This window comes from Spermophilus citellus (assembly GCF_964194105.1).
Source record: "Spermophilus citellus genome assembly, chromosome: 16".
Classification (NCBI taxonomy): Eukaryota; Metazoa; Chordata; class Mammalia; order Rodentia; family Sciuridae; genus Spermophilus; species Spermophilus citellus.
Genome location: NC_138196.1, coordinates 51,607,252 through 51,623,985, shown reverse-complemented (window position 1 = coordinate 51,623,985; position 16,734 = coordinate 51,607,252). Strand labels below are relative to the sequence as shown.

The following is a 16,734-nucleotide window of genomic DNA, read 5'->3' as shown; positions in this document are numbered from 1 at the left end:
GCCAAACCCTAAAAAACAAATGCCAAATGTCTTCTTTGATATAAGGAGAATAACTAAGAACAGAGTAGGGAAGAAGAGCATGAGAAGATGACTAACATTAAACAGGGATGAGAGGTGGGAGGGACAGGGAGAGAGAAGGGAAATTGCTTGGAAATGGAAGGAGACCCTTAGGGTTATACAAAATTACATACAAGAGGAAGTGAGGGGAAAGGGAAAAATAATACAAGGGGGAGAAATGAATTACAGTAGAGGTGGTAGAGAGAGAAGAGGGGAGGGGAGGGGAGGGGAGGGGAGGGGAGGGGAGGGGGGATAGTAGAGGATAGGAAAGGCAGCAGAATACAACAGACATGAGTATGTCAATAAGTAAATCAGTGGAAGTGTAACTGATGTGACTCTGCAATCTGTATACGGGGTAAAAATGGGAGTTCATAACCCACTTGAATCAAAGTGTGAAATATGATATATCAAGAACTATGTAATGTTTTGAACAACCAATAAAAAAAAAAAGAAATATTTTCGCCATTTGACTTTTCCAGATCGCCATGCTCTTCTGACCTTCCTACATTTTCCCTGGATAATGCTTCTCCATCTCCTTTGTAGGCTCTTTTCCTCTCACCATTAGATGATGGATGGTTCAAATCTCTGTCTTTGGCTGCCTTCCCTATCTGTGTTCACATTCATCAATCTTATGCAATCTAATACCAAAACTACCACTGCTCCACAGTTAATCCACCATTTATTTCTCCACTTCTGACTGCACCACTGAACTCCTGACACTCTACTTGACATCTCCAATTTTCAAATATAAACTTTTGGGTATTTCTATCATACATCATATCTGTTCCTCACTCAGTCATCCCATTTTTATTAAAAGCCATCCCACTTTTAGTAAAAGTCCTGTCTCCTCTGCTGAGGGCCATTGCCAAGTAGAAATGACGCATCGAAATTTCCTTGCTAGCGTACCCCATGTTAAATGGATTTCGCTGTTGACATTGCATGTAAGGTGACCTTGCTCAAGGACCAAGGCGGATCCGGGTTTAGAGCTGATCAGGTTTGAGGAAGTATCCCGGTCCTTGGGTTTAGGGCGTTCCTGGTTTAAGACAATAGGGGTTTTAGGGAAGTTGAAGGTTGAAGATTATTGCTGCCGGGATTAGGGTGTTCCTGCTGCTTGTTCCCGTTGAGTTCTCGTGAGATTCAAAGGAGATTGGAAAAAAGCCTCGTGGGGTAGGTGAATTGGGCAGGAGAACTGGGATTGCCCCAGAGCGTGTGTGGAGGCCGGTGTGAGTTCGGGAATAAAGAATTGCTGTTTGAATCTACAAAGCTGTGTGGTGGCTCGTGATTCTGTGCCCAGCCAAGACACTGGCACTCCTCTAAAACATGTATCCTAAACCTTCCCACTTTTCTTTATTTCCACTATCACTATCATAATTTTTTTAAAAGTCATCATCTTATCTGAACTACATGGCTTCCTAACTGAAATTCTTGCTTCCATTCTTGCATCAACTCACTCTTTACATAAAAGACAAATGATTTTTTTAAAATGTAAATCATTTATTCCACTCCTCTTGAGTGACTTCACATTGCATTGAGAATATGAATCATGCCTTTGGCCACATTCTGTTAAATCTCATGAGGTCTGGACCCTGTCTCTCTAATTTGACTACATTTCAGTGATTCTGTTCTTTCTGTTTCTTGGGCCTTAGAATTAGTCATTTCTTCTGCCTGGAATGTTCTCCTAGACCTAGCTGTACATGGTTACTCCTTATTGCTCAGATTTTTCATGTCTTCAAAGTGGCTTTCTCAATCTGAGACTATAAAGATCTTCCCAATCTAAAATGGCATTTCCAGCTACTTTCATATATAAACCTGTTTTATATTCTTCATAGTTCATCTAATTATCTTTCCTCTATGTATATCTTTGCTGAGAAAAGTACTAGGTAAATGATGGGTACTTAATAAATATTTGTGAGAATGAATGAATGGAAAAGCATTCTGGAACTATGAATGTGCAGTTCAAAGATGTGATATAGGGAGTTGCAATAAGAAAAGATGAAATATTGGTTCCCATGATCACATGTGAGGTTGGAGTTGAATAGGAAGGTAAATCTACAAGACTACAAGACTAGGAGAAAATGGAGACTGAAGGATTGGACTAAGACCCAGAGTCTGTTCATTAACAGTGAGGAAATAAGAGACCTGGAGAGCCAAGGACTATGGTCATGTGGTAGAATACTGGGGTTTAAATTTTTTTTATGTGGTGTAAAACAAGATTTTTTAGGGGATGACATGGTTGAGGATATGGACAGTAGGTGGATGGCTGAAATGGAGAAGAGGCAAGGGACACTGGAAATGCATTGGGCCTGTCAAGGAACTCTATGGCTGAGGTGTTAGATTGTCCATTCTCATGGACACTGAAGTCAGATCAAATGATGGAATGACATGAGGAAGAAAACTAAACAGAGTCAAAGCCTTCAGATTAATATAAGGAAGTGAGCAACAACCAGGAAATTGATAGAACTAGGAAAGCAATGGATGGGTATAAACTTAAAAGTAGGTACTTTGTGTAGGTGGAGAGATGAGACAATGGTTGAAAGGCTAATTGGAGGATATTAGTAAAATGGCAGCACCACCCTTCAAGATGGTATGTTGGAGACTAAAAGGGGAAACTTCTGTGAAAGAGAGCTGCTGGTGGGACAACCAATTGTCTGAAAAGGTCAGGAAGCAATCTGAGAAAAGGGAGACATTATTGGCCAATTGTAAGGTTTTAGAAGAGAAAGCGGCAGGAGAGGGAGTTATAACAAAAAGCATCATGGTCAAGAAGCTGTGAGAAAACAGATGACCTGAGAAGTACAGTGTATATTTTGTGGTAGCCAAGTGATCCAGCTGTCACACTTGGTAGGACCAACTGAACTCAAAGTTCCATGTGGAATCTGGGTGCCAAGTTCAGATACAGTCATAGATGGCTGGGCCTGAGGTTATGTGGTGAAGCTCCTGCTGGGAGCAGTCAAGCAGACATGGGAAATCTGGGGCTTCTGGGGGGGACTGGAACAGCAGTTATTGGGATAGAAACTAAAGAAGAGTGCTGTTTTGATAATATGATCATAGAAAGCCTCTCAAAAGCTTTCAAAGATACCTGAAGGAGAGAGGCAAAGGCCACGAGAGAGATGACTAAACTGCTTTGTGTGAGAAACATGAGATAAATTTGCCTCTGCTTTGGTGACTCAAGGCTGCTTTGGGATTGTGGTGTGCTGATAAATAGCCAGAAATTCAATAACTTGGTTTAGCTAGCATCACTCACATTTCAAAAGGTTAATCAACCTGTGGAAAAGACATGATAAGTTTTCTGGAATTGAAAGGTTAAAAGCCAGATTCTAAGCCAAGGAGAACTTACCAAATAAATGTTACTTTGTATGGCCTCTCTTCTTGGCAGTCAAATATCTGGCTTCCCACGGGAACATCCCAATTTATGCTCCTTTATTTTGACCTTTTGACATGGAAGACGGGACATGATTGATATTTTAGAAAGATGGCCTTGGTGGCAGTATGAATGATGAATTTGGTACATGGACAGAAGTAGGGGATGGGCTTTTGTTATAAATCAGGTAAGGGGTATTGTGGGTCTGAACTGAAAAAAGTGAGAATAAAAGGCTGGGGACAAATTTGACAGATATTCAAAAGACAATGAAGAAAAAAGCAGAGGTGATTACTGACACTAAATTACTTATGATTGAAGTTCTTTGATTTTGATAATCTATGAAACTGTATCGATGGGAGAAAATTGGATACATTTTATTTAAATCTAAAGGAATAGAGTTTTCACACATAATTTGTGTGTGTGTGTGTGTGTGTGTGTGTGTGTTGGGGGGAGGGTGATTCTATGATTTTCTTTGCATTCAAACACAAAATGTTCAATTTTGGTGCCTCAACCACAGTGTTAAAAAGTCATGTAAGAAAGTTTATTGGAGGGAACATGGCCGCCGACGAGGAAGCAGTGACTCTAATGTCTCCACATTAACGAGATCAAAAAGACCCTTTGGAACAGCGGCAGTCTTCACACTGAGGAACTCCTAGCAAAATTCCATGAAGAGGGGTCCTGCCGGGATCTGGTAGGTCTATTAGAAGTGTCGGTTTGTGGCTGCTGGGACTCGGGGCCCGGGGACTGTGGTACTTGCCGGCCGTCACCTCCCCGGCCCCGGGCACCGCTGGAGTGCGAGCCAGAAAAACATGGACCCGGACGCTGCGCGGATGGCTAGAAGCCAGGAACGCCGGGGGCGGAGAGAGCGACCAGGGCAGCGCTGGCTGTGGAGGCCGTGGAGGAGAGAGGTGTGGGAGCTCGAGGCAGAGACACACCAGAGAGAGCGAGCCAGCACCCCGCCATCATCCCGAAATAGCGAGAAGAAGAAGATGGCGGCGAGAAGTGAGTAAGCCTCTCCGTGTTCCGCCCCGCACCGCCACGTCTGAAAAGCTGAGACTGACAGCTGCGACTCAGCATTAAGCCATCCAGCCGAGGCGGCTGGTCAGCCCTTCTCATCCTGCGGAGGTGGATGCCTGCCGGGCCTTCGTGGGTAGTGGCCGCAGGGTCCAGGCAGGGCTTGGGAGACAGTGGGGACCCGCCCGTGGCGTTGGTCGCCCGGCAGGGGGAGGCGAACTGTCGCCGTTTGCGGAGGACACCACTGTGGCAGACGGCTGGAGTCGCAGGGCTGCAGCGCAGGAGATAACTTCATTGAAGCCTGCTGCTACAGGTGTGTGGACACCTGGCTTTCCCTCTCCACGCATCGGGGAAAACTTAAGAGCCCCTCCCAGCTCTCCCGTGAGTGCTACAGCCAGCACGAGGGAGTCAGAGGTGCTGCGGGACTGCCGCTCCCGCCAGGGCTGACTGCTGAGGTCTCTTGCACCAGCTACGGGGGTGTGGCTACCGGAGGGCAAGTAAAATTCGCTGAGGATTCTCAGCACCAAGCTCTACAAAATTAGGGTCTGAGGGAATGGCAATCTGGAGGAGTGAGCCCAGTCGTTCATGAAAACAGGGCTCCCGGGAGCAGCAGACCTGGCCTGTAGCCAGTACTGTGGTGAAAGGGGCCTGGCTAGAGGAAAAGTGGAAGGGATTGGACACAAGAGGAGGCCCTAGGCACTCAGGTTTGGAGACTCGCCCAGTCTGGGAGGAGCTGCTGCACACTGATTGGTTCCCACGTACTGACGGGAAAGACTTGACCTGGTGGGCACAGCGCCACCTAGTGGAAGAGAAGTTAATCAAACTCTAAGACGGCATTTATTAGGTTTTTTTTTTCCTTGATTGGGGTTTTTCTTTCATCTTCATTTTTCTATCTTGTTTTTTTTCCTCTTTTCTCTTTTTTTCTTCTTTCTCTTCTAATCTTAATTTTAATTTTTTTTAATTATTATTAATATTTTTTTAAAATTTTTGTTCTTTTTTAGTTCCTATTTCTTTCTTCTTTTGTCTGTTCATTTTTCTTATCCCCCTTCCTTGAATTCTACCTGCCTACTCTCATTCTCCTTAGTGACTTCTTCCCTTCCCTTCTAATACCTTTCCTCCCTAGCATCAAATAAATTTATAGGAATAAACAGTAACTCAGCAGTCAATCAGAACAGGAAGCAACATGAGCAGCTTCAAGAAACAAGGAAGAAAAGGAGTACAAACAATGCAGGATAGCCTAAATATTCAGGAGGACCTAGAGTCATCAGAAAAATGGTCATATAAAGACCTCAAGGAACACCTTAGACAGATGGAATGGAACATCAAAGAGGATACAAGACAGCAAATTCAAGCAGCGAAAGAACACACTGAGAATGAGTTACATAAACACCTAAAAGAAGAAGTTAAGCATCTTTATCAGGAGATAGAGATTATAAAGAATAATCAAACAATAATTCTAGAAATGAAGGAAACGATAAACCAGATTAAAAACTCAATTGAGAGTATCACTAACAGAGTGGAACAAGTAGAAACCAAAACGTCAGATAATGAAGACAAAATATACCATCTTGAAAAGAGTCTAGCCAACTCAGAAAGGCTGGTAAAAAATCACGAGAAAAACATCCAAGAGATTTGGGATAACATGAAGAAACCAAACTTACGAGTCATCGGGATACAAGAAGGTACAGAGATTCACACCAAGGGAATGAGAAACCTGCTGAATGAAATAATTACAGAAAACTTTCCAGAAATAAAAAAGGAAACAGATATACAAATTGAAGATGCATACAGGACACCGAGCACACAAAATCACAGTAGACCAACGCCAAGACACATTGTTATGAAGATATCCAATATACAGAACAAAGAGAAAATATTAAAAGCTACAAGAGAAAGGAGACAGATTACATTTAGGGGTAAACCAATACGGTTAACAACGGACTTTTCATCACAGACACTGAAAGCAAGGTGGTCATGGAACAATGTATTTCAAACACTGAAAGACAATGGATGCCAACCAAGAATTCTGTATCCAGCAAAATTAAGCTTCAGGTATGACAACGAAATAAAGATCTTTCATGATAAACAAAAGTTAAAAGAATTTGCAGCCAGAAAACCTGCATTGCAAAGCATTTTGAGCAAAACACTACACGAGGAAGAAATGAAAAACAATAACCAAAACCATCAGTGGGAAGTGCCTCAGTAAAGACAGAGGGCGAGGGGAAAGATAATCACGGAGAAACAAACTAAATTTAAAAAAAAAAAAAGGATAAACAATCAAACATGGATGGAAGTTCAAACCATATATCAATAGTAACTCTAAATGTTAATGGCCTAAACTCTCCAATAAAGGGACATAGGCTGGTATCATGGATTAAAAAAACAAACCCAACAATATGCTGCCTCCAGGAGACACATCTGATCGGAAAAGACATACACAGGCTGAAGGTGAAAGGATGGGAAAAAATATACCACTCACACAGTTCTCGTAAACAAGCAGGAGTGGCCATCCTCATATCGAATAAAATCGACTTCAAGACTAAGTTAATCAAAAGGGATAAAGAAGGTCATTATATACTGTTAAAAGGAACCATTCACCAACAAGACATAACAATTATCAATATTTATGCACCAAACAATGGTGCTGCGACATTCATAAAACAAATTCTCCTCAAGTTCAAGAATCAAATAGACCACAACACAATAATTATGGGTGACTTCAACACACCTCTTTCACCATTGGACAGATCCTCCAAACAAAAATTGAATAAAGAAACTATAGAACTCAATATCACAATCAATAACCTAGACTTAACTGACATATATAGAGTATATCAACCATCATCAAATGGATATACTTTTTTCTCAGCAGCACATGGATCCTTCTCAAAAATAGACCATATATTATGCCATAGGGCAACCCTCAGTAAATATAAAGGGGTGGAGATAATACCATGCATTTTATCTGATCATAATGGAATGAAACTGGAAATCAATGATAAAAGAAGAAAGGAAAAATCCTACATCACATGGAAAATGAACAATATGTTACTGAATGATCAATGGGTTACAGAAGACATAAAGGAGGAAATCAAAAAATTCTTAGAGATAAATGAAAATACAGACACAACATATCGGAATCTATGGGACACAATGAAAGCAGTTTTAAGAGGAAAATTCATCGCCTGGTGGTCATTCCTCAAAAAAAGAAAAAACCAATAAATACATGAGCTCACACTTCATCTCAAAGCCCTAGAAAAGGAAGAGCGAAACAACAGCAAATGTAGCAGAAGGCTAGAAATAATTAAAATCAGAGCGGAAATCAATGAAATTGAAACAAAAGAAACTATTGAAAAAATTAACAAAACTAAAAGTTGGTTCTTCGAAAAAATAAATAAGATCGACAGACCTTTAGCCATGCTAACGAAGAGAAGAAGAGAGAGAACTCAAATTACTAACATACGGGATGAAAAAGGCAATATCACAACAGATGCTACAGAAATACAGAAGACAATTAGAAATTATTTTGAAAACCTATATTCCAACAAAATAGAAGATAGTGAAGACATCGATAAATTTCTTAAGTCATATGATTTACCCAGACTGAGTCAGGAGGATACACACAATTTGAACAGACCAATATCAATGGATGAAATTGAAGAAGCCATCAAAAGACTACCAACCAAGAAAAGCCCAGGACCGGATGGGTATACAGCGGAGTTTTACAAAACCTTTAAAGAAGAATTAAAACCAATACTTTTCAAGTTATTTCAGGAAATAGAAAAAGAGGGAGCTCTTCCAAATTCATTCTACGAGGCCAACATCACCCTGATTCCGAAACCAGACAAAGACACCTCAAAGAAAGAAAACTACAGACCAATATCTCTAATGAACCTAGATGCAAAAATCCTCAATAAAATTCTGGCGAATCGAATACAAAAACACATCAAAAAAATTGTGCACCATGATCAAGTAGGATTCATCCCTGGGATGCAAGGATGGTTCAATATACGGAAATCAATAAATGTTATTCACCACATCAATAGACTTAAAGATAAGAACCATATGATCATCTCGATAGATGCAGAGAAAGCATTCGACAAAGTACAGCATCCCTTTATGTTCAAAACATTAGAAAAATTAGGGATAACAGGAACTTACCTTGACATTGTAAAAGCTATCTATGCTAAGCCTCAGGCTAGCATCATTCTGAATGGACAAAAGTTGAAGGCATTCCCTCTAAAATCCGGAACAAGACAGGGATGCCCTCTATCTCCACTTCTATTCAATATAGTTCTCGAAACACTGGCCAGAGCAATTAGACAGACGAAAGAAATTAAAGGCATAAAAATTGGAAAAGAAGAACTTAAATTATCACTATTTGCAGATGACATGATCCTATACCTAGAAGACCCAAAAGGGTCTACAAAGAAACTACTAGAGCTAATAAATGAATTCAGCAAAGTGGCAGGATATAAAATCAACACGCATAAATCAAAGGCATTTCTGTATATCAGCGACAAAACTTCTGAAACGGAAATGAGGAAAAACACTCCATTCACGATATCCTCAAAAAAAATAAAATACTTGGGAATTAACCTAACAAAAGAGGTGAAAGATTTATATAATGAAAACTACAGAACCCTAAAGAGAGAAGTTGATGAAGATCTTAGAAGATGGAAAAACATACCCTGTTCATGGATAGGCAGAACTAACATCATCAAAATGGCGATATTACCAAAAGTTCTCTATAGGTTTAATGCAATACCAATCAAAATCCCAACGGCATATCTTGTAGAAATTGACAAAGCAATCATGAAATTCATATGGAAAAATAAAAGACCCAGAATAGCAAAAGCAATTCTAAACAGGAAGTGTGAATCAGGTGGTATAGCGATACCAGATTTCAAACTATATTACAAAGCAATAGTGACAAAAACAGCATGGTACTGGTACCAAAACAGGCGGGTGGACCAATGGTACAGAATAGAGGACACAGAAACCAACCCACAAAACTACAACTATCTTATATTTGATAAAGGGGCTAAAAGCATGCAATGGAGGAAGGATAGCATCTTCAACAAATGGTGTTGGGAAAACTGGAAATCCATATGCAACAAAATGAAACTGAATCCCTTTCTCTCGCCATGCACAAAAGTTAACTCAAAATGGATCAAGGAACTTGATATCAAACCAGAGACTCTGCGTCTGATAGAAGAAAAAGTTGGCTCCGATCTACAGATTGTGGGGTCGGGCTCCAAATTCCTTAATAGGACACCCATAGCACAAGAGTTAACAACAAGAATCAACAAATGGGACTTAATTAAACTTAAAAGTTTTTTCTCAGCAAGAGAAACAATAAGAGAGGTAAATAGGGAGCCTACATCCTGGGAACAAATCTTTACTCCTCACACTTCAGATAGAGCCCTAATATCCAGAGTATACAAAGAACTCAAAAAATTAGACAATAAGATAACAAATAACCCAATCAACAAATGGGCCAAGGACCTGAACAGACACTTCTCAGAGGAGGATATACAATCAATCAACAAGTACATGAAAAAATGCTCACCATCTCTAGCAGTCAGAGAAATGCAAATCAAAACCACCCTAAGATACCATCTCACTCCAGTAAGATTGGCAGCCACTATGAAGTCAAACAACAACAAGTGCTGGAGAGGTTGTGGAGAAAAGGGTACACTTGTACATTGCTGGTGGGACTGCAAATTGGTGCGGCCAATTTGGAAAGCAGTTTGGAGATTCCTGGGAAAGATGGGAATGGAACCACCATTTGACCCTGCTATTGCCCTTCTTGGACTATTCCCTGAAGACCTTAAAAGAGCATGCTACAGGGATACTGCCACATCGATGTTCATAGCAGCACAATTCACAATTGCTAGACTGTGGAACCAACCCAGATGCCCCTCAGTAGATGAATGGATAAAAAAAATGTGGCATCTATACACAATGGAGTACTATGCAGCAATAAAGAATGACAAAATCATAGAATTTGCAGGGAAATGGACGGCACTAGAGCAGATTATGCTTAGTGAAGCTAGCCAATCCCTAAAAAACAAATGTCAAATGTCTTCTTTGATATAATGAGAGCAAATATGAACAGAGCAGGGAGGAAGTTTAGGAAGAAAAGAGTAACATTAATCAGTGACATGAGATGGGAGGGAAAGGGAGAGATGAGGAAAATTGCATGGAAATGAAGGGAGACCCTCATTGCTATACAAAATTACATATAAGAGGTTGGGAGGGGAATGGGAAAATAAACAAAGTGAGAAATGAATTACAGTAGATGGGGTAGAGAGAGAAGAAGGGAGGGGAGGGGAGGGGGGATAGTAGGGGGTAGGAAAGGTAGCAGAATACAACAATTACTAATAGGGCATTATGTAAAATTGTGGATGTGTAACCGACATGATTCTGCAATCTGAATTTGGGGTAAAATTGGGGGTTCATAACCCACTTCAATCTAATGTATGAAGTATGATATGTCAAGAGCTTTGTAAAGTTGTGAACAACCAATAAAAAAAAAAAGAAAAAAAAAAAAACCACCCTAAGATACCACCTCACCCCAGTAAGATTGGCAGCCATGATGAAGTCAAACAACAACGAGTGCTGGCGAGGATGTGGGGAAAAGGGTACTCTTGTACACTGCTGGTGGGACTGCAAACGGGTGTGGCCAATTTGGAAAGCAGTATGGAGATTCCTGGGAAAGCTGGGAATGGAACCACCATTTGACCCAGCTATTGCCCTTCTCGGACTATTTCCTGAAGACCTTAAAAGAGCACACTACAGGGATACTGCCACATCGATGTTCATAGCAGCACAATTCACAATTGCTAGACTGTGGAATCAACCCAGATGCCCTTCAATAGATGAATGGATAAAAAAATGTGGCATTTATACACCATGGAGTATTACGCAGCACTAAAAAATGACAAAATCGCGGAATTTACAGGGAAATGGATGGCACTAGAGCAGATTATGCTTAGTGAAGCTAGCCAATCCCTAAAAAACAAATACCAAATGTCTTCTTTGATATAATGAGAGCAACTAAAAACAGAACAGGGAGGAAGAGCAGGAAGAAAAGATTAACTTTAAACAGAGACATGAGATGGGAGGGAAAGAGAGAGAAAAGGGAAATTGCATGGAAATGGAGGGAGACCCTCATTGTTATACAAAATTACATATAAGAGGTTATGAGGGGAATGGGATAACAAACATGGAGGGAAATGAATTACAGTAGATGGGGTAGAGAGAGAAGATGGGAGGGGAGGGGAGGGGGGATAGTAGAGGATAGGAAAGGTAGCAGAATACAACAGTCACTAATATGGCAGTATGCAAAAATGTGATGTGTAACCGATGTGATTCTGCAATCTGTATTTGGGGTAAAAATGGGAGTTCATAACCCACTTGATTCTAATGTATGAAATATGATATGTCAAGAGCTTTGTAATGTTGTGAACAACCAATAAAAAAAAAATAAAAGTCTAAAAAAAAAAAAAAAAGAAAGTTTATTGTCTGGATCCTACATAGTTTTACATAATTTATCCATAATTTACTGAAAATAACCTATCACATTAAGAAATCAAAATAATTTAATTTTAATCAATTTATTTATTATTTTAATTTAAAATATTTTGTTGACTTTTAGCACATTTTGTGTAGTTTGATGCTATGATGTTTGGCACACATAGGCTTTGTATTTTTATGTTTTTCATATTGACTATGGCTAAAGTTATCATTATATTTAACTATTTTTTCCATTAAGTTTCAATGAGTGTTTCCATGCATACTTCTTTGGAATATCTTCAGTTAGCCGTTTGAAAATGTTTTCTGTGTTATTTGCTTTAAGTAAAGCAAATGTGTACTTTTTTATTAGGGAAATTTATGCAAATTATTCTTCTTTCATGGTTGAATTGAGTTTGAGTGCTCTTTTACTTTATATATAAAATTTTCAAGCATGCAGGAAAGTAAAAAGCATAATGCAAAAACATTATAGCCACTGTATAGATTCAGCAACAATATTTTGCTATATTTACTTCCTCTTTCTCTATATATTTGCTGATTTGATTCACGTTATCCCCAGATATGTAAATACCAGGATAATTCTCCCCTAAATCTTTCAGTATGATCTGCAAAAGAAGAACTACTTCTGCATCAGCACAATACCAGTGTTATTTCTAAAAATGTCAAGTTATGAAATTGCGAATGCTCTAATTTTTTGAAGAAAAAAACTTTAAAGATTGGTTTTCACAAATTTAACTTATGCTATATTGTAATTTTTCTCTCACTCTTTCAAGTTGGATTGATGAGACTAGAATTCAAATACCACTGACAAATTTCTTTCTTTCTTTCTGCTATTCTATTTTTTTGTGCCAAAATATTTTTTATTGATCCCAAATCTTTTGAGCATTTATTATTTCTTTGGAAAATTTAAATTATTGATTTTTGTTTTTGTAAATTCTCTCTGGTTAGAGAATATGTATATTTTGAAGGTTTCCAAAGAAGATGGTTTTAAATATAATTCTACCATTATCATCATTTCCTAAGCACTTATTTCTAAGTTTTATGCTAAATAATCCCATAGCTCATGTGATGGGTTAGCCTTGATAGTATTCAAATGTAAATAGAAGATCACTGAGTTAGAAAGCACAAATAACTATAAAACAAATGCCTCAAAACAATTTTCAATTCTAGAAAGACACGGGTAGTTTCGCGACAACTGTGTTTAGGTAATGAACACAGTACAGCACCAGATAACCTCATGAAGAAATAACCACATCCCTCAAACTTTTTTCTTGGTCCTCCTTTACTTTTCTATTTCCAAATTAATTCTGGAAGTTAATTGACTAATCTTTCATTATAGCAAAACTGATAAATACTAAAGAAGAAAGTGACATAGCCATAGAGTACATCTCTGAAATGTCTTGAGACTTTGTGTGATATTTTTTAAAAAGCACATTGGTTTGTTTTTTCAATACTGGAGATGGAACCCAGGGTTACTCTACCACTTAACTACATTCCCAGTCCCTTTTATTTTTTATTTTGTGCTGTTCTCACTAAGTGTCCAGGCTGACTTCAACCTTGCAATCTTCCTGCTTCAGTCTCCCAGGTTGCTACATTATATGTTTTGCAATTGTACCCTGCCTTTTATGCTCTTCTTACCAGGAAGTTTCAGTTTGTGTCAACTGTTGTATGAAAACTTCCTGACACCACCACCTTTGAGCCTAGTGAGCAGCTATCTCAGTTCAGGACACCCAACTGCACCAGGTTATCAAAGCCTTTTACACTCATCTTTGATTCTCCAGCACCTAGTATTGTTTCTGACATCATTCCAAATGTTTGTGGAATTGCAAGTAATTAAATAATATATCAATCCAACTAATCTAGTGAAAAAAGGCCACAAAAGTGAGGGTGAGTACCTACTTCATGGATTGCACAGTAGGTGCTCCCAGTAAAAAAAGAAAAAAGAAAGAAAGAAATGGATTTTCTAGCCACATTTGTGTCCTTCAAGAGCAATTTCAAGGATGATAATAGTCACTATGAATGGTTCTAGTTCACAAATTTGCTTAAATACTAGGATTTGTGTACATTTCAAGTGATATGTTTTTAGATGAATTAGATGTGGAATCAGAGACAGGGAGATGCGTATTAAACATATACAAAGAGGCAAACTGGCTATATGATCTCACAATGAAGTTCTGGTAAGTTTGTTTTCATAAAATAATAAGTGTTCATGTTAATAGTAGAATCTGTAGTGATTTTATTTTTGCTTATTTTAAAAATTTTTATAAATGGTCATGTAGTTTTGGAATTTTTTTTAAATAAAGGAAATCATTTTAAAAAGAAATGTTATTGAAAGCAAATGATAGAAAGGAATATATTGAGTCAGAAATTCTAATTGACCCTTAGTGACTCAACTTGTATAACTAAAAAAGTCCCCGGCAAACTAATAATATAATTGCTCAGCCAAAAGTATCTAAATTTCCCCAGTATCTGTTTCTGACCTGATATCTCAAAATTTAGAGCAATAGACAGCTGTCTTTACTATCAATACAGTACATAAAATTCTATTTTTATCTAAGGTCACTAGATTCGAAGAAAATATTTATAATATTTTTAGGAAATATTTTAACATGTTCAAGAGTCCACTGTTAAAGTTTCAGTATAAAGAAGTCCATTCTTTTTGATAGTTGAACCTGGTTACATAAGCATCTGGAAGGATTTTGAAGAACTGATAACCCGAGGTTACAGTTGAGGAGGAGAAAGACAAAAGTAATTTTTTGACATAAATGTAAAAATAATATCATTAACCTTTAAAATATTTTTGCACAAAGTTATGTCTTATTTTTTTGTTGCTCTTATACTGTAAAAGAAACGAAAATTAATGGAATTAGATATTAAATGGAATTAGATATTAAAATGAAAAATGGAGATTTATTAACTAAAACATAATTTAATTGTTCAAAATGATCCATTGACAATGAAATCTGAAACTCTGTAAACAAAACAATAACTTACAGCATTTGCAGCGATCCCCAGCCCATCGTAATACATTACTCCTAGCTGGTAAGTTGCTTGGTGATCTTTCTCCTTGATTTCTTCAAACTGGTCTAATGCTTCTTCATACCAACCCTAAACCCCCCAGAAAATATTTAATTATTTTTATGATGATCTTAAAGTAATCCCAAACAGAGGCACACCGTGAGTTTATTTGTGCCAGAGGATACACAGTATTAAGTGGATACACAGTAATAAGTAATACAGCCATATTGGAACCCAGGGCCAAAGCTGAGAGGTCACACTGTTAGCCACTGAGCTGTCAGTTCAGACTGACAAGTGCATGAGTCTTCAATAAATATTTGTTTCTAGAATAAATGAAGATGCCATTAAAAGATTAGAGAGAAAGTGGGATGTGGGTGAATAACTGCCCAAATATTAAATGGATCATGAAGGATTGGAGATGTTCCCTTTTCAAGTCTAACTTGGGGTTTGATAAAGAATTGAGTCTATTTTACTGTAGTTGGGATGGTTAGTTTGCATAGTTTTCTTAGGTTCACCTCCCAGGCTATTCTAGCATAAGATGAGTATAAAAAAAGGAAAATGCCTCTTTATGCTATAAAGCCATTTTTAAGAACTAGAGAAGAATCAGGGCCTTCAATTGTTATTAGTATGAATGTATCTTAAAAATGATATTAAATATTTCGAGCAAAAATGTGTAAACTGAATTTTTAATTTTTAATTCGGAAATGGGTTTTTATATCAAAATGACTCTGATAAATGACATTATTAAAATGGTTTCTCTGAAAAAAGATCAAAGATCTCCTTCAGTTGGTAGTAGTGTATCATACTTAAAGCCACAACCATAATCCAGATAATTTGCAGAATTTCTTGGCATAACAACATAAGGAACTCTACATGAAATTTTGCTCGGAGAATCTAACAACAGAATTATAGGGAATGAAAACAATTTTTTTAAAAATGATACCTCTTCAAAATATAGCTGACCCCGTAGGAAATATGCCAGAGCATCTCCTCTTCTTATTCTTTCCTTCAAGAGCTGCAATGCTTTATCCACCAAATTTGAATGGTTGTAATGATCTGATTTTAGAAAGTAAAAATTCTATTAATCAAACAATGTGAATTTTCTCTCTCAAAAATTATATCAATTCATCTGGCACTGTTAATACTAATATTAGTTTCTTTCCTAGTTCTCATTCCTCAATCTGGCCTTCTTAGCTCAAGGAAAAAGTAACACTTGAAAAACAAAACAACAACCAAAAAAACCCACCATTACCACAGTACCTAACACTTTACCTGGTCTAATCAAGAAATACTCATTGATTTTTCAGACTAACCCTGGTCACTACTGGATCCAAGTTCTAAAATGTAGTTTGTATGTACACCTTGAGTTTTCTTTGGGCAAAGCTGTCTTGCAGGTGAGTTAAATTCTTAACTCTGAGCTGTAATTAGAACTATTCTCATCAAATAAGATGTTCACCCCAAATTAAATTTTTGAAAATCTAAAGGAAACCAAATGGGTAGTTTTAAATGCCCCTTTCAAGTAAAGCATATTGTTGTTCTCTTTGATAGAAGTGACATTTGGCTTCTGTTTCCTCAAAGCCTATTATTAAGTTCTCAGGGTAAAATAAGAATTAGGACCAAATTGTGTGATTCTTCCACTGATAATCTGCTACCAAATTAAGTAGTTAATTCCACAGATTCTTGCAGGAAACCTAGAAAGGGCTGTAAAATTAACCACTTCCTTGAAATCACTAAGATACATTCCTTGT

General features: G+C 37.9%; 1 protein-coding gene across 1 annotated transcript in view; it reads right to left on the bottom strand.

The window, feature by feature from the left end:
- LRP2BP (LRP2 binding protein) overlaps positions 1-16,734 on the bottom strand; it is a 34,655-nt gene that overhangs the window by 16,415 nt on the left and 1,506 nt on the right. Inside the window, exons 3-4 of the mRNA XM_081268960.1 lie at positions 15,930-16,042; positions 14,963-15,076 (exon numbers count right to left, since the gene is read on the bottom strand). Coding sequence (XP_081125086.1) covers positions 14,963-15,076; positions 15,930-16,042 — 227 coding nt within the window. The remainder of the gene's footprint in view (positions 1-14,962; positions 15,077-15,929; positions 16,043-16,734) is intronic.